The sequence below is a fragment of the Aspergillus pseudonomiae genome, assembly GCF_009193645.1.
Source record: "Aspergillus pseudonomiae strain CBS 119388 unplaced genomic scaffold BDV37scaffold_59, whole genome shotgun sequence".
NCBI lineage: Eukaryota > Fungi > Ascomycota > Eurotiomycetes > Eurotiales > Aspergillaceae > Aspergillus > Aspergillus pseudonomiae.
In genome coordinates, this window is record NW_022476051.1 from 122,655 (window position 1) to 135,192 (window position 12,538).

Sequence of the window (12,538 nt, forward strand, 5' to 3'; positions counted from 1 at the left end):
AAAAAAAAAAAAAAAAAAAAAAAAAAAAAAAAAAAAAAAAAAAAAAAAAAAAAAAAAAAAAAAAAAAAAAAAAAAAAAAAAAAAAAAAAAAAAATGGTGCGTAACTAAGAGTCTTGGCAAAACAGAAACGCTCCACAATTCTGAAGGTAACATGTGTTAATGTGCAGTTCGTATAGTCATATCTCAGGACTGCTAAGACGCTGAGAGTAGATCCACCGTTCGACAAGTAAAATTGTCTCATATGGATTCTGAACAAGATCTTGCACTTTAATACCGATACAGTCGAGCGTTTGGACCGAGCTGGGGCTGAGCATTATCCCGTCAGCGGGTGTCGCTCCCGTGACAAGCTGGCTGTTTGGCTGAACCTGTATGCTGGACGTGCACAGTTTAACTTGCCGACATATGTCGTTCAGTGTGTTGACGGCTGCCTCAACAGGTCTGAGTTCCTCGCGCTCGGCTGTCCACTGGATCAGCATGGCCCCGAACCACACCGCGAGGGACATGTCGTGAGCGATGGCGGCAGGCGTATTTGTCTCCAAAATATTAGCGAATATGGTAAGGATAGTGATGACCGAGTAGAAAGAGAAGTAACTAGTAAGAAATAGAAGGACCGTCAGCTCAAAAGAATTCCGTTCAATTCTTTGTAATATGACAACGTACCATAGTGGCCAGTAAGAGCCAGACGAATCAATAGTCATTGCTTGCTTCATGCTTTCAATTGCCCTCCTTGCCGCCTCAAGCGACTGGGTTTTGGACGCCTGTCTGTTTGATACTGATCTTGTACGATTGAGTAGAATGACGGTGGTACAGGCGTTCTGAATGAGTTCATCGTAGAACCAGACGCTGTTGCTATACTCTGCTGCTCCGAGGTTTTCATCCTAAATTAGACGGATGTGAGAGCGATATCGATTTTTCTAGCTTGTTGCACCAACTTACTATTTTCCAGTCTGCAAGAGCTGTCTGAGTCTCCCCGATTAAATCCTCTATTAACTGGTCAGATGGCTGTGATCCTTTTTGCCGTGCATCATCCATCATATCGAAAAACCGCAGTTTCGCAAAGGCAAGGCGCGTGGCCACCAAGAAATTTATTTGGGCTGATCGATTAAGCCCTTCGTTAGGGTTCCACGTTGATAGCTCTGGGAATTTGACGACCATGGTGCTAGGATCGAGCAGGCCTGGCTTGTCTAAATGAAGGCGGAAAATACAATCGTTGTGCACCAAATTCCAGATACAGAACCGCATCTGGTCTTTATGAATTGAGTGGCCATGGGGGGACTGGCAGTTGCCACTGACGTCCGCGTCTAGCAATAAGAAGCCTAGGTTACAGGCTATGCGGTAGGCAGAGCAATGGAATTTCCATGAAAGCTCCCTCTCAAAAAAAAAGTTTGTTGTAAAAATCTTGAACGAGATTAGGATCTGTTGAGCGCATATTGTGGTCCATGTGACGTACCAAGAGAAGTGCGGCGTAAAGGTCTGTGAGGGTAGGTTGGGCCTCGAAGTCCCAGTCTTTCGCATGTAATAGCATCTTCCTGTACATATAGGACTCATAGTCTTTTCTCCTGCGCCCGAGCCTTCGATCCATGAATAACCCTTGCAGAAGAACGTTGTAGTATACAAGAAGTGCGGATGTGTCGATCTTGACGTGTGGTAGGTCAAACAGGTCAGGAAGAAGAAGGAAGAAATCTTTTCCCACAGGAAGCTCAGGGCCCCAGGACAGAGTATAGAACACTATGAAGAGATTAGTTCACGAACATTGTAGTACTGGTGTGATTGGAAAAGTGTACCATTGACCCATTCGGAGGCCATGTTCTTGGTGATGGATGCATCGTCCCAAACCAAGGTACTGCCAGCATCTGGGCTGAGCACTGGGATATTTGGCGTGGTCTGCTGTGTAGTATGATAAGAGGGAATGTGTTCTTGAATGATATCTGGAGCGAATATGTTATTGCCTGTGATACATTATAGCACCTGATGGAGGTCAGTAGAGTCCAACAGTACTTACCATTATTCCGAGGAGGTTCTAGGATGCCATTATGGGAGGGCGCGGATGAACTTCTCCGGTCACCGGCTACAGGAGACTGACATGGCGCTACTGTCAGAGATTGCTCCAATGAAGTTAGACGCCTGAGAATGTCAGATAATATTCCAGTGGAAGCACCATCATTCTCCCTTGCGCGATACACGGCCCTGTCCCGGTTAGCATTCGTAATAGTGGCACAAGCAGCATGTACTCGTAAGGACCTTGGTCTTCGGGTTCTCCGACGTCGAGTCGGGTAAACACACTCGACATTGGATGCGACACATTGATTACATCGTGGAAGTAGTTTGTTACAACCGATCTGCCCGGTAGTAGAAATTTCAAGGTCAGCCAAACAAAGTTCTCCAGTATGCATCTGTGAAAAGTGGGTACCTTTTTCTTTCTACACCTTTCGCACTACCTGGATTTAGCTGCAAAAATAGGATCCCTGAGCTTGAAAGAGCACCCACCGAAAGGGATTGGTCGGGTAACGAAATCGGGGTCGACATTTGTGCTGGGAGGTAGACCAAGTCCCTACTACTAGTAGTAGTGATGGACTGGAGACTCTTCTTTGATACCGAAACACGGACAAATCTTTATAGTCCGAAAGTCCGAAGACTCCACAAAGTCTAAATGACCTTAATAAAGTGTCTTGCCTTGAGTGGCCTAAGGACCTATTGGTTAGTACAAGCCGCGTCTTGCTGTGGAGTCGGAGCCCGCGGGCTCCGTGGTTTCCTCCCCTTAGGGCTTTCTTTGCACTCGTATCCATCACCTTCACCAAAATCTGGACTGGTTCTCCCTGAACCTACGCCACACTATCTACTTAACTTTGGGCCAAGAGCAATGTACTTGGTTGAATGTACTGGAGCCCGACCTCTACGGTCTTCCGGCTCTCACCGACACAATGCCGAGATTCATGCACAGACAGCCGATCTATTCAATACGTGCTAGATGAGTCGGAATGACTCACGGAGCTTCTTGAGCCAAGAGTCCGAATCCGATATCTTGGCCTCCGCTCGCGAGGACTAAGTGGCCTAGTGGCCCACACATACTGTTAGACATTTCCGAACACCATGGATCTCCCGTGGCTTGGTCGCCCCCAGCTATGTATAAAGCAACCCCCCCCGGCTCGTTATTGCTAGCTTTCGTCTGTACCTGGACACGAGCAGCTCTTCATGAGTTCAGACGCTAGGCGGAAACCTTAATCACATCTGTCATTCAGAGGCAACAGTCGTGTTGCTCCCGAGTTAGTCGTTTCCCTTTCCCTGCTTGGTCCTTCGACTGATCTCTATAGACATTTAAACTACGGATGTTTTCGTCTCGAGGGCATGAGCCCCGGCCTCCACCTTCATCAGACATGGCCCTCGCTATGGACGGAGGCACTAGTTCAGGGACTCAAACCTACGCAAACAGTGAACAGTCGGATCTGGAACAGAAAGACAAACTTGGGGAGAATCGAGCGGAGATCGACGAGCAACTGACGAAACTAGCGCGCAAATTGAGCACAAAGTCTGAAAAAAATCATTATCGTTCCCCGTTCGAAGCGAGTGAAGGTGGATTTCTGGATCCGAACAGCCCTGAATTCCGTGCTAGAGACTGGGCGAAAGCTTTCTACAACGCTAGGTATAATGCCGACGAAAACTGTCCGCCACGAGTTGCCGGTGTTGCGTTCAAAAATTTGAACGTTTCCGGGTACGGTAGTCCTGTGGACTATCAAATGAGTGTGGGAAATGCCCTGCTGAAGTTGCCGACACAGATATATCAGTTCCTTAGCGGCAAAAAAACGAAAATTGATATCCTGCAGGGCCTTGATGGACTAGTTCTTCCTGGTGAGCAGCTTTGTGTTCTGGGCCCTCCTGGATCAGGCTGTTCAACCTTTCTCAAAACTATAGCTGGTGAAACCCATGGCTTTCAGGTAGACCCAGCAGCCTATATAAACTACCAAGGCATAACTCCCAGGCAAATGTCAACGCAATTCCGGGGCGAGGCTATATACACTGCTGAAGTTGATGCACATTACCCACAGCTCTCAGTCGGCGATACGCTGTATTTTGCGTCCCTTGCTCGTGCACCTCGTCACCTTCCGGGCGGAATCAGTTCCCAGGAGTACGCCACTCATCTACGAGATGTCATTATGGCCATGTTTGGGATCAGTCATACTATAAATACCCGGGTCGGTAACGACTTCGTTCGTGGTGTCAGCGGAGGCGAGAGAAAGCGGGTTACGATCGCGGAAGCTGCGTTAAGCTATGCCCCATTACAGTGCTGGGATAACAGCACCAGAGGATTGGATAGCGCAAATGCGGTGGAGTTTTGCAGGACCTTACGGACACAAAGCGATCAGTTTGGAATGACCTCGTGTGTTGCAATATACCAGGCTCCCCAATCTGCGTACAATGTAAGCCCAAGAAGCTATGACCAGGCATTGGACACTGCTAACCAACAAGCCAGCTTTTTGACAAAGTCATTGTTTTATATGAAGGACACCAGATATACTTCGGCGCTGCGCATGATGCTAAAGGTTACTTTGAACGACTCGGCTTTCTATGCCCTGAGTCTCAGACAACTGCCGACTTCCTCACATCGATGTCCAGTCCAACCGAACGCATCGTCAGGCCGGGTTTTGAGAGCCTGGCGCCTAGAACATCCGAGGAGTTTGCAAAGCGCTGGAAAGAGAGCCCTGAACGTCAATCACTGTTGCGCCAAATTGATCAGTACGCTAATGAACATCCCTTCGATGGAGCCGATCTTGATCGGTTTGCCCAATCCCGGAAGACCGAAAAGTCAAAGAACCAACGACATAAATCGCCATATACTCTGTCATACTGGGGCCAAATTCGGCTCTGTATGTGGAGGGAATTTCAGCGTCTCAAAAACGATCCCAGTGTTACCATCGTCATGCTTATTAACAATTTCTTTGAGGCGCTGATAATTTCGAGTATATTTTACAATCTCTCAGGTAACACTTCATCGTTCTTCTCCCGCGGGGCTATTCTATTTATGATGGTTCTCTTGAATGCCTTTTCAAGCATGCTCGAAATTTTGAGCTTGTATGCAAAACGAACAATCGTGGAAAAGCATAACCGATATGCCCTCTACCACCCTAGTGCAGAGGCCATATCGTCAATGATCATGGACATGCCATACAAACTGGTGAACTCGATATTGATGAACATAACGTTGTATTTCATGGCAAATCTCCGTCGTGAACCCGGGCCGTTTTTCTTCAACTATCTAATTTCTTTCATGATGGTGATGAGCATGTCGATGTTTTTCCGCCTCTTCGCATCACTTACCAAAACCATCCAGCAGGCGTTGGCTCCGTCATCAATCATCCTTATGGCTCTAGTCCTATATACCGGGTTTGCCATTCCAGTGAGCTATATGCGCGGATGGGCTTCGTGGATTCGGCACTTGAATCCTGTCGCATATGGTTTCGAGGCTATAATGGTCAATGAGTTTCACGGGAGGACTTTCCCCTGTGCGTCATTCGTTCCTTCTGGGGTAGGATACGAGAATGTCTCCAAGGACGAGCGTATCTGCTCGGTCGTAGGATCTGTTCCAGGCTCAGATCTCGTTGACGGCACAGCTTTCGTTAAATCCACATACGGATATGAAAACAGTCATCGCTGGAGAAATTTCGGTATTATACTCGCACTCACTATCTTTCTCGCACTATGCCAGATTATAGCAACAGAGCTAGTTGCCTCTGAGCGGTCAAAGGGCGAAGTTCTTGTGTTTCGCCGCGGTAGCTCACAGAAAGCCAGGACAAAACAATACCAACACGATGAGGAGCGGACACAAGCCCCTATCATTCAAAACGAGAAGCATAGCGAGGGACTTGACTCGACGATAGGTGTGGAGAAACAGACATCTATCTTTCACTGGGAAAATGTATGCTATGATGTTAAGATCAAGAGTGAAACTCGGCGGATTCTAGATCATGTTGATGGTTGGATCAAACCTGGCACTTTGACTGCCTTAATGGTAAGCTACCTCTACCGGAATATTTCCGACTATGTCAGGCTCATAAGCAATTCACAGGGCAGTTCCGGTGCTGGAAAAACAACTCTACTCGATGTGCTGGCTAACCGCACCACAGTTGGGGTTGTTGGTGGCGATATGCTCGTCGATGGCCGACCACGGGACAGCTCATTTCAACGGAAAAGAGGTTATGTACAACAACAAGATCTTCATCTTCACACCTCTACTGTGCGTGAAGCTCTAGAGTTTAGCGCCTTGCTCAGACAGCCGCCTCAGTATACTCGGGAAGAAAAGTTGGACTATGTTGAGAAAGTTCTTGATCTTCTCAATATGAGAGACTATGCTGACGCTATAGTTGGGATACCTGGAGAGGGGCTTAACGTGGAGCAGAGAAAGCGCCTTACAATTGGCGTTGAGCTGGCCGCACGTCCGAAACTGCTTCTTTTCCTGGATGAGCCTACCTCTGGCCTGGATAGTCAGACTTCATGGTCAATTTGCAATCTGATGGAGACTCTGACTAAGAATGGACAAGCTATTCTCTGTACCATTCACCAGCCGTCTGCCATGTTGTTCCAACGCTTTGATAGACTACTTCTTCTAGCAAAGGGAGGCAAAACTGTCTACTTTGGTGAGATCGGACGCGAGTCTAGAGTACTGATGGACTATTTCACGCGTAATGGTGGCCCTGCTTTGCCACCTGGCAGCAATCCTGCAGAGCACATGCTTGAGGTGATTGGTGCCGCACCGGGAGCTAAAAGCGAGATTGACTGGCCAGCAGTTTGGCGAAACAGCCCTGAATATCAGAATGTGCGCCATGAGCTCTCAAACTTGAGAGCTTTGGCCAATCAACTATCGCCCGTTGCAGACACGAACAACAGATCCAGCTATGCGGAATTCGCGGCTCCGTTCGCGACACAGTTTGTGCAAGTTGGGCTAAGAGTGTTCCAACAGTACTGGCGAACGCCAGCGTACATCTATTCCAAGGTTTTGCTTACGATTGGTTGTGTGAGTATTCTCTCGACGGACTTATTTCTACACTGAGTTCTAATGAGCTGTTCCCCAGTCACTCTTCATAGGGTTCTCTTTCTTCAAAGCCGACAATACAGCCCAGGGCCTACAAAATCAAATGTTTGGTGTTTTTGTCTTCCTCTTCGTCGTCATTCAGTTGATTATCCAGATCATCCCGTCGTTTGTAACGCAACGAACGCTTTACGAAGCACGGGAGCGACAATCCAAGACTTATTCGTGGCAAGCATTCGTTCTCACCAACATACTAGTCGAGCTTGCATGGAACTCGGTATGTTTTGTCCACACAGTCTCTGTACGACGCCTAGTACTCAGTCAGACTCTAACATCTCCTAGATCATGGCAATATTCTGTTTTCTTGTTTGGTTTTACCCCGTGGGTCTTTTCCACAACGCCGAGTACACCGACACGCTGCACTATCGAAGCACCCTCGCCTTTCTCTTCATCTGGGTGACCTTTCTCTTCGCCAGCTCGTTGGCGCACATGTTAATCGCAGGCATCGAGAGTGAAGAGATCGCCTCGAGTCTCTCTAATATATTAGCTATCATGATGTACGCGTTTTGCGGAATTCTTGCAGGCCCGGACGCTCTTCCTGGTTTCTGGATTTTCATGTACAGAGTCAACCCGTTCACGTACCTAGTGTCCGGCTTGCTATCAACTAGTCTCGGCGAAGCGCCAATGCACTGCGCCGAAAAGGAGTTTTTGTCCTTTTCGACTCCCGCAAACCTAACCTGTGGCGAGTATATGCAGGATTATATTTCCTCGAATGGGGGGTACTTGCTCAATTCAGCAGCCCAAGGGGGCGAAGATTGTCACTTTTGCGCGACAGGAAACACTACCCAATTTCTGCAAAATGTCAATATCGACTTTTCAACGCGATGGAGGGACTTCGGGTTGATGTGGGTGTACGTGATGTTTAATATATTTGCAGCCATATCCCTGTACTGGCTCTGTCGAGTACCCAAGGGCAAGAAGCGCAAATGAAGACATGCGTCGTCTGGCTTTTGGGGGGTGAGGCGAGGAGGCTCTTGCTATGAAAAGCCCCTGCTTGCATACTTCACAACTTGACTGAATTTTCACGGTATTTAATTTTAGCTTAACGGCTTGCGCTAAAGCTTGTCGCCTCTGTTTATAGAGAGTATTATATAGAGATTAATAGAGATTGTTTAGATGTTAGATCAATCAGGTTACTTTTGAGATAAAGTCAAACAGTACCCCATCCGAGAATAGCTCACCTCGATGTCTAATGTCTATGACCCCATAGTGGCCCCACGTATACAATGCCAAACTACAAAGTAGGGAGTGCAAATAAGGTTGTTGGGTAGTGGAGAATCATCACCTGGTGCTGGTTCCAATTCGACCTCGCCTTGATAGATTTCATCATGGCGACGATTGCTGACTGTGCATACCGGCTTACAAAAACATTGTTTCCTGGTTCCAGCACTCATAAACAGGCTCATTCCTGTTATGTGGTGGAGGGTTATGCGTGTGAACTGACAGACTTTCAATATGCCTATCACTAACTTCCCGCTGATGTTTGCTGGAGTCAGTATCTGGCAGCAAATTAACTCCACGGGGTCGGTCACAGTGGCCATATATTGAGAATGTAAACTTGTGGCTTGCGAGACTTATTTGTCTGCTAATACTGCAGACAAAAAGTGACCTGAACAAGACGAGCACTGTTAATGCACCAACCTGCACGCCTCGCTTCGCAACTATATGCTTCGGGGGAAAGTATTCATGACTCTCTAGTTTATAGCATAAACAGCTAAAGATACAGATATTCATTCTTGTTTTTAACGTTCTCTTTGCTTTTCTTCCCCTTTCTTTATCCCCCCGAGGTAGACATCGCCATAGTTTGTCGCCATGAAAAGCTGGATACGAGGAACTGTTTAGGTGATACCCTTCGTCTTCTACTTGGGTCTCGCTGGTTGAGTTACCCTGAAGATGATCCGACATTTGACCTTCGTGAGGCCAAAAGAGCTTCATGCTTGGACGAACATTCTCATAAAGACCTCGAGAGCGGCCAGGAAACAATTTCATATGCGGAGAAGCTGTGCACCGCGAACACAATTGATCAGGGCATGATCATCGGCTGGTATACGCCTGATGATCCAGAAAACCCCTTAAATTGGTCTTTGGGGCGCAAAGCATGGGTGACATTGCTTATCTCGCAAGTGCAATACATTGTTGACATCGACCATCTACTGACCGATACCAGGGCTTACTCATTCATCGTCTATTGTGGATCGTCTATTGTTATCCCCAGTTACGAGTTCATGATGCTTCGATATGGCATTTCTAGGGAGGTCGTTCAGCTAACCTTGGCTATCTACGTCGTTGGATGTGAGTTTGTTTCCCGAATGACTTCTTTTGATCTTATGTCGAAGTACTAATTCAACACAGACGGTGTCGGCCCTTTGGTTTTCTCGCCATTGAGTGAAATTGCTCGCATCGGTCGCAACCCTCCTTACGTATTATCCTTTATACTGTTTGTAATTGTGTCGATTATCCTCGCAGTCATAGATAACTTTCCAGCCATCGTCGTACTGCGTTTTCTTCAGGGCTTCTTTGGCAGTCCATGTCTGGCCAGCGGGGGCGCCACTATACAGGATATGCTTTCGTTGATCAATGCCCCCTATGGATTCATATTTTGGGTCACTGGATTTTATTGTGGCCCGGCCTTGGGACCGTTACTGGCAGCCTTTGCGGTGACCTCCAACTGGCGCTGGCCTCTATGGGAGATTGTTCTAATGAGCGCACCATTCCTCATCATTCTCGTCTGCCTACTGCCCGAGACGTCGCATGAGACAATTTTACTTCGTCGAGCCCAACGCCTTCATCGCTTCCATCCAGCAGTTTTGGCCCCAGATGAGACTAGACAGCTTGGCTTCCAGGCCATATTGATCGACGCATTGATCAAGCCAATTGAAATGACAGTTATGGACCCAGCTCTCGCATATATGTCCGTTTACGTGTCGTTTGTGTATGCTGTCTATTACTCATTCTTCGAGGCCTTCCCAATTGCCTACGGCAGTGTATATCAAATGCCCCAAACCTCTTTGAGCTTGATATTCCTCGCCATCATTGTTGGGTGTGCATTAGCCGCAGGACTGTATGGGGTGTATCTAAAGTATAGCTTTATTCCTCGGTGTCGCAACGACAATCCCAGTCAAGAAGACCGTCTGATTCCAACACTCCCCGCAGTCTTTCTCCTCCCCGCTGGTCTTTTCATGTTTGCCTGGACAGTCCGACACTCAGTCCACTGGATCGTGCCTACCATCGGCATAGTCATATATTCGGGATCATCCTTTGTTGTTTATCAGGCGATTATCGTCTACATATCGTTATCGTACCCGCGTTATGTGGCCTCGCTCTTTGCGGCGGCCGACGTTACGCGATCCATAACGGCCGCCGGGTTCGTCATGTTCGCGCGGTATATGTTTCTTGACCTGGGAATTGGCAAAGGGGTTACCGTGCTGGCGGGTCTCTCGGTTGGAGGTATCTTTGGGATGATTTTTATCTATGTGTATGGCGCGAAGCTGCGAGCGCGGAGCAAGTTTGCTGTGGGGGATTGACTATGCAAGGCTGGTCTGAGGCCTCCGCCCGCGCCATCTTCTGATTCATATACATTCGCCTGTTACACACAAACGCATTGACGCTGGTTACCGAGCTGTCTGTCGGTTCCGTACACCGTCAGGTGTAGAAGAAACCCCGTATTTTGCTATTCGTGTCCAGCCCTAATAAAAACACACCAAAAGATAGGATGGTTATTTCGTACAGACAACCAATAGAATGTGGCAGCGTACAAACAACAATGACCGTCTATCAACTTCCCTTTCGGGGTTGCCAGCTGGTATCAAGACTGCAGTGACATATCATACAAGTCGTAAAGGCATGCCACAATGAGCGTAACAACGTTTACTTACTGTATTAGCCCACTTTACCGTCGGATAATCATAGGGGAAAGTTCAATACTCCGCGTAGATCTCCAGCGCTTGTAGCGTCTTGTTGTCTTGTTGTCTTGTTGTCTTGTTGTCTTCCCCTCACGTGCCTGGTTCGTGCTAACCTAAAGTGGCAACAGCCGCCCCACCGATCACCTGATCCACCCTCTCGTAGCGAAAGGATCTTCGTCCAATTGGGACTATTACGCCATAGATTGTTCCCATAGCGCTGGAAACTGGAACCACTTGTTGGTGCTAGTCGAGTGGGGTTTTTTTTTGCCAGTGTGTGCGTGAATGTGGGTTTGGACAGTGTTGCTGTACATAGTAACATGCATTAAATCGACTCCGGAGCATCTTACTGAGCTGGGTAGTTCCTCGCGGCCATGATTACCGAAATTACTCTGAAGATTGATTATGACGAGATATTATCTTATAACTAAAGATTATCTTCTCAAGTCGAGGCACTTGGTATTGTACTTTACGAGTTCTAATGACAGCCAAAACGGGCAAGAGAAAGCCCTCATATTTCCCAAAGGGACCCTCTGCAGCCCAGTCAGGTGTTTTCAAGTGGAGGGGGTAAAAAAAAAAGAAAAAGAAAAAGTAAAAGTAAAAAAAGAGGGGTTCAAAAGTCCTCCGTACATACTCGAGAAAGAGAAAGTTTAAACACACACAGAATAACAGAAGATACTCGAAGTGTTGGTAGACTTCAGACATTCTCCTGTATTGAAAGGTTCGGATCGTCATACTTTAAACTCAAGTCAATCATAACCCCCGGAAACACTGGACGCCACGCGGTACCAAAACCAGTCTGCGTGGATGGGAGATCTTGATCGCACGAAACCGTCCTCCCCTTTCACTGCTCAATTTCCATGCTTTTTTTTTTATCATTTTTCTTGGTTCGATCTGATATGGTGGACCGATTGAGATCATGCAATCATGATAACGAGGAAAGCTGGACGACTACGTCATATGCACCGACGAGGATCGGTTACTAGTGCTTGCAGGAGGCCAGTTGCTGGACCAATCCGCGGGGGATTAATCACCATTATCAAGGCCTCATGCATCTCGTGCCCTAAGAAAAGCACAGAGAATTTCGAACAAGCTTCTTTGGATTGTTACACGGTGAAGCATTGCTGTACGGTGTACTGCGTCCATACAGTACATCCTGTCCATGGAACAATTAGATCACTTTTCACTGGTGGGTAGTTGTATTCAGTTACCAAACCGTATTACAAAGAGGTTAATCATCGACTCTCTTGTTCGATCCCACCCTACAGACTTCGATGAGGGGGATTCCACTACTAACAATCATGGGGCATCGGTAAATGGTACAGACGTGGGCCCTCTTGACTGACCCTATTTTCTAGGCCCACGTATCGTTACCGTACGCGTTCTAGGGAGTCTTGGCGCTGTGTCGTGTGAGGAAAAAACGGAATTTACCAGCGGAAACCACGGAAGAGGAAGTGACAGGCGAGTCGACGGGAGTCCGTCGCTTATGGTAGACAAGGAGACGAATTATGCTTGTAGACCAGGGATAAGTCGTGCGACATGAAACGTGCATCGATGA

At 47.4% G+C, this 12,538-nt stretch overlaps 4 protein-coding genes across 4 annotated transcripts; 2 read left to right on the forward strand and 2 right to left on the reverse strand.

Annotated features, from left to right (window-relative positions):
• Positions 1–176: 176 nt before the first annotated feature.
• Positions 177–2,290, reverse strand: BDV37DRAFT_285352 (fungal specific transcription factor domain-containing protein; the record flags this gene model as incomplete). The annotated part of the gene is made up of 7 exons (XM_032087705.1): positions 177–591; positions 661–878; positions 937–1,398; positions 1,451–1,728; positions 1,785–1,949; positions 2,003–2,187; positions 2,232–2,290. 7 exons carry the CDS (start codon positions 2,288–2,290, stop codon positions 177–179), a joined length of 1,782 nt encoding a protein of 593 aa, XP_031939120.1.
• A 525-nt stretch (positions 2,291–2,815) lies between these two features.
• BDV37DRAFT_254001 (putative ABC multidrug transporter) lies at positions 2,816–8,204 on the forward strand. The gene is made up of 6 exons (XM_032082600.1): positions 2,816–3,263; positions 3,312–4,415; positions 4,469–6,004; positions 6,062–7,006; positions 7,065–7,298; positions 7,364–8,204. Exons 2-6 carry the CDS (start codon positions 3,327–3,329, stop codon positions 8,009–8,011), a joined length of 4,452 nt encoding a protein of 1,483 aa, XP_031939121.1. The 5' UTR covers positions 2,816–3,263; positions 3,312–3,326; the 3' UTR covers positions 8,012–8,204.
• Positions 8,205–8,324: 120 nt separating this feature from the next.
• BDV37DRAFT_170296 (uncharacterized protein) lies at positions 8,325–9,528 on the reverse strand. The gene has a single exon (XM_032079330.1). The coding sequence runs from the start codon at positions 9,068–9,070 to the stop codon at positions 8,441–8,443; it is 630 nt and encodes a 209-aa protein (XP_031939122.1). The 5' UTR covers positions 9,071–9,528; the 3' UTR covers positions 8,325–8,440.
• BDV37DRAFT_254002 (major facilitator superfamily domain-containing protein) lies at positions 9,017–10,979 on the forward strand. The gene is made up of 2 exons (XM_032082601.1): positions 9,017–9,373; positions 9,434–10,979. Exons 1-2 carry the CDS (start codon positions 9,112–9,114, stop codon positions 10,603–10,605), a joined length of 1,434 nt encoding a protein of 477 aa, XP_031939123.1. The 5' UTR covers positions 9,017–9,111; the 3' UTR covers positions 10,606–10,979.
• The last annotated feature ends 1,559 nt before the right edge of the window (positions 10,980–12,538 follow it).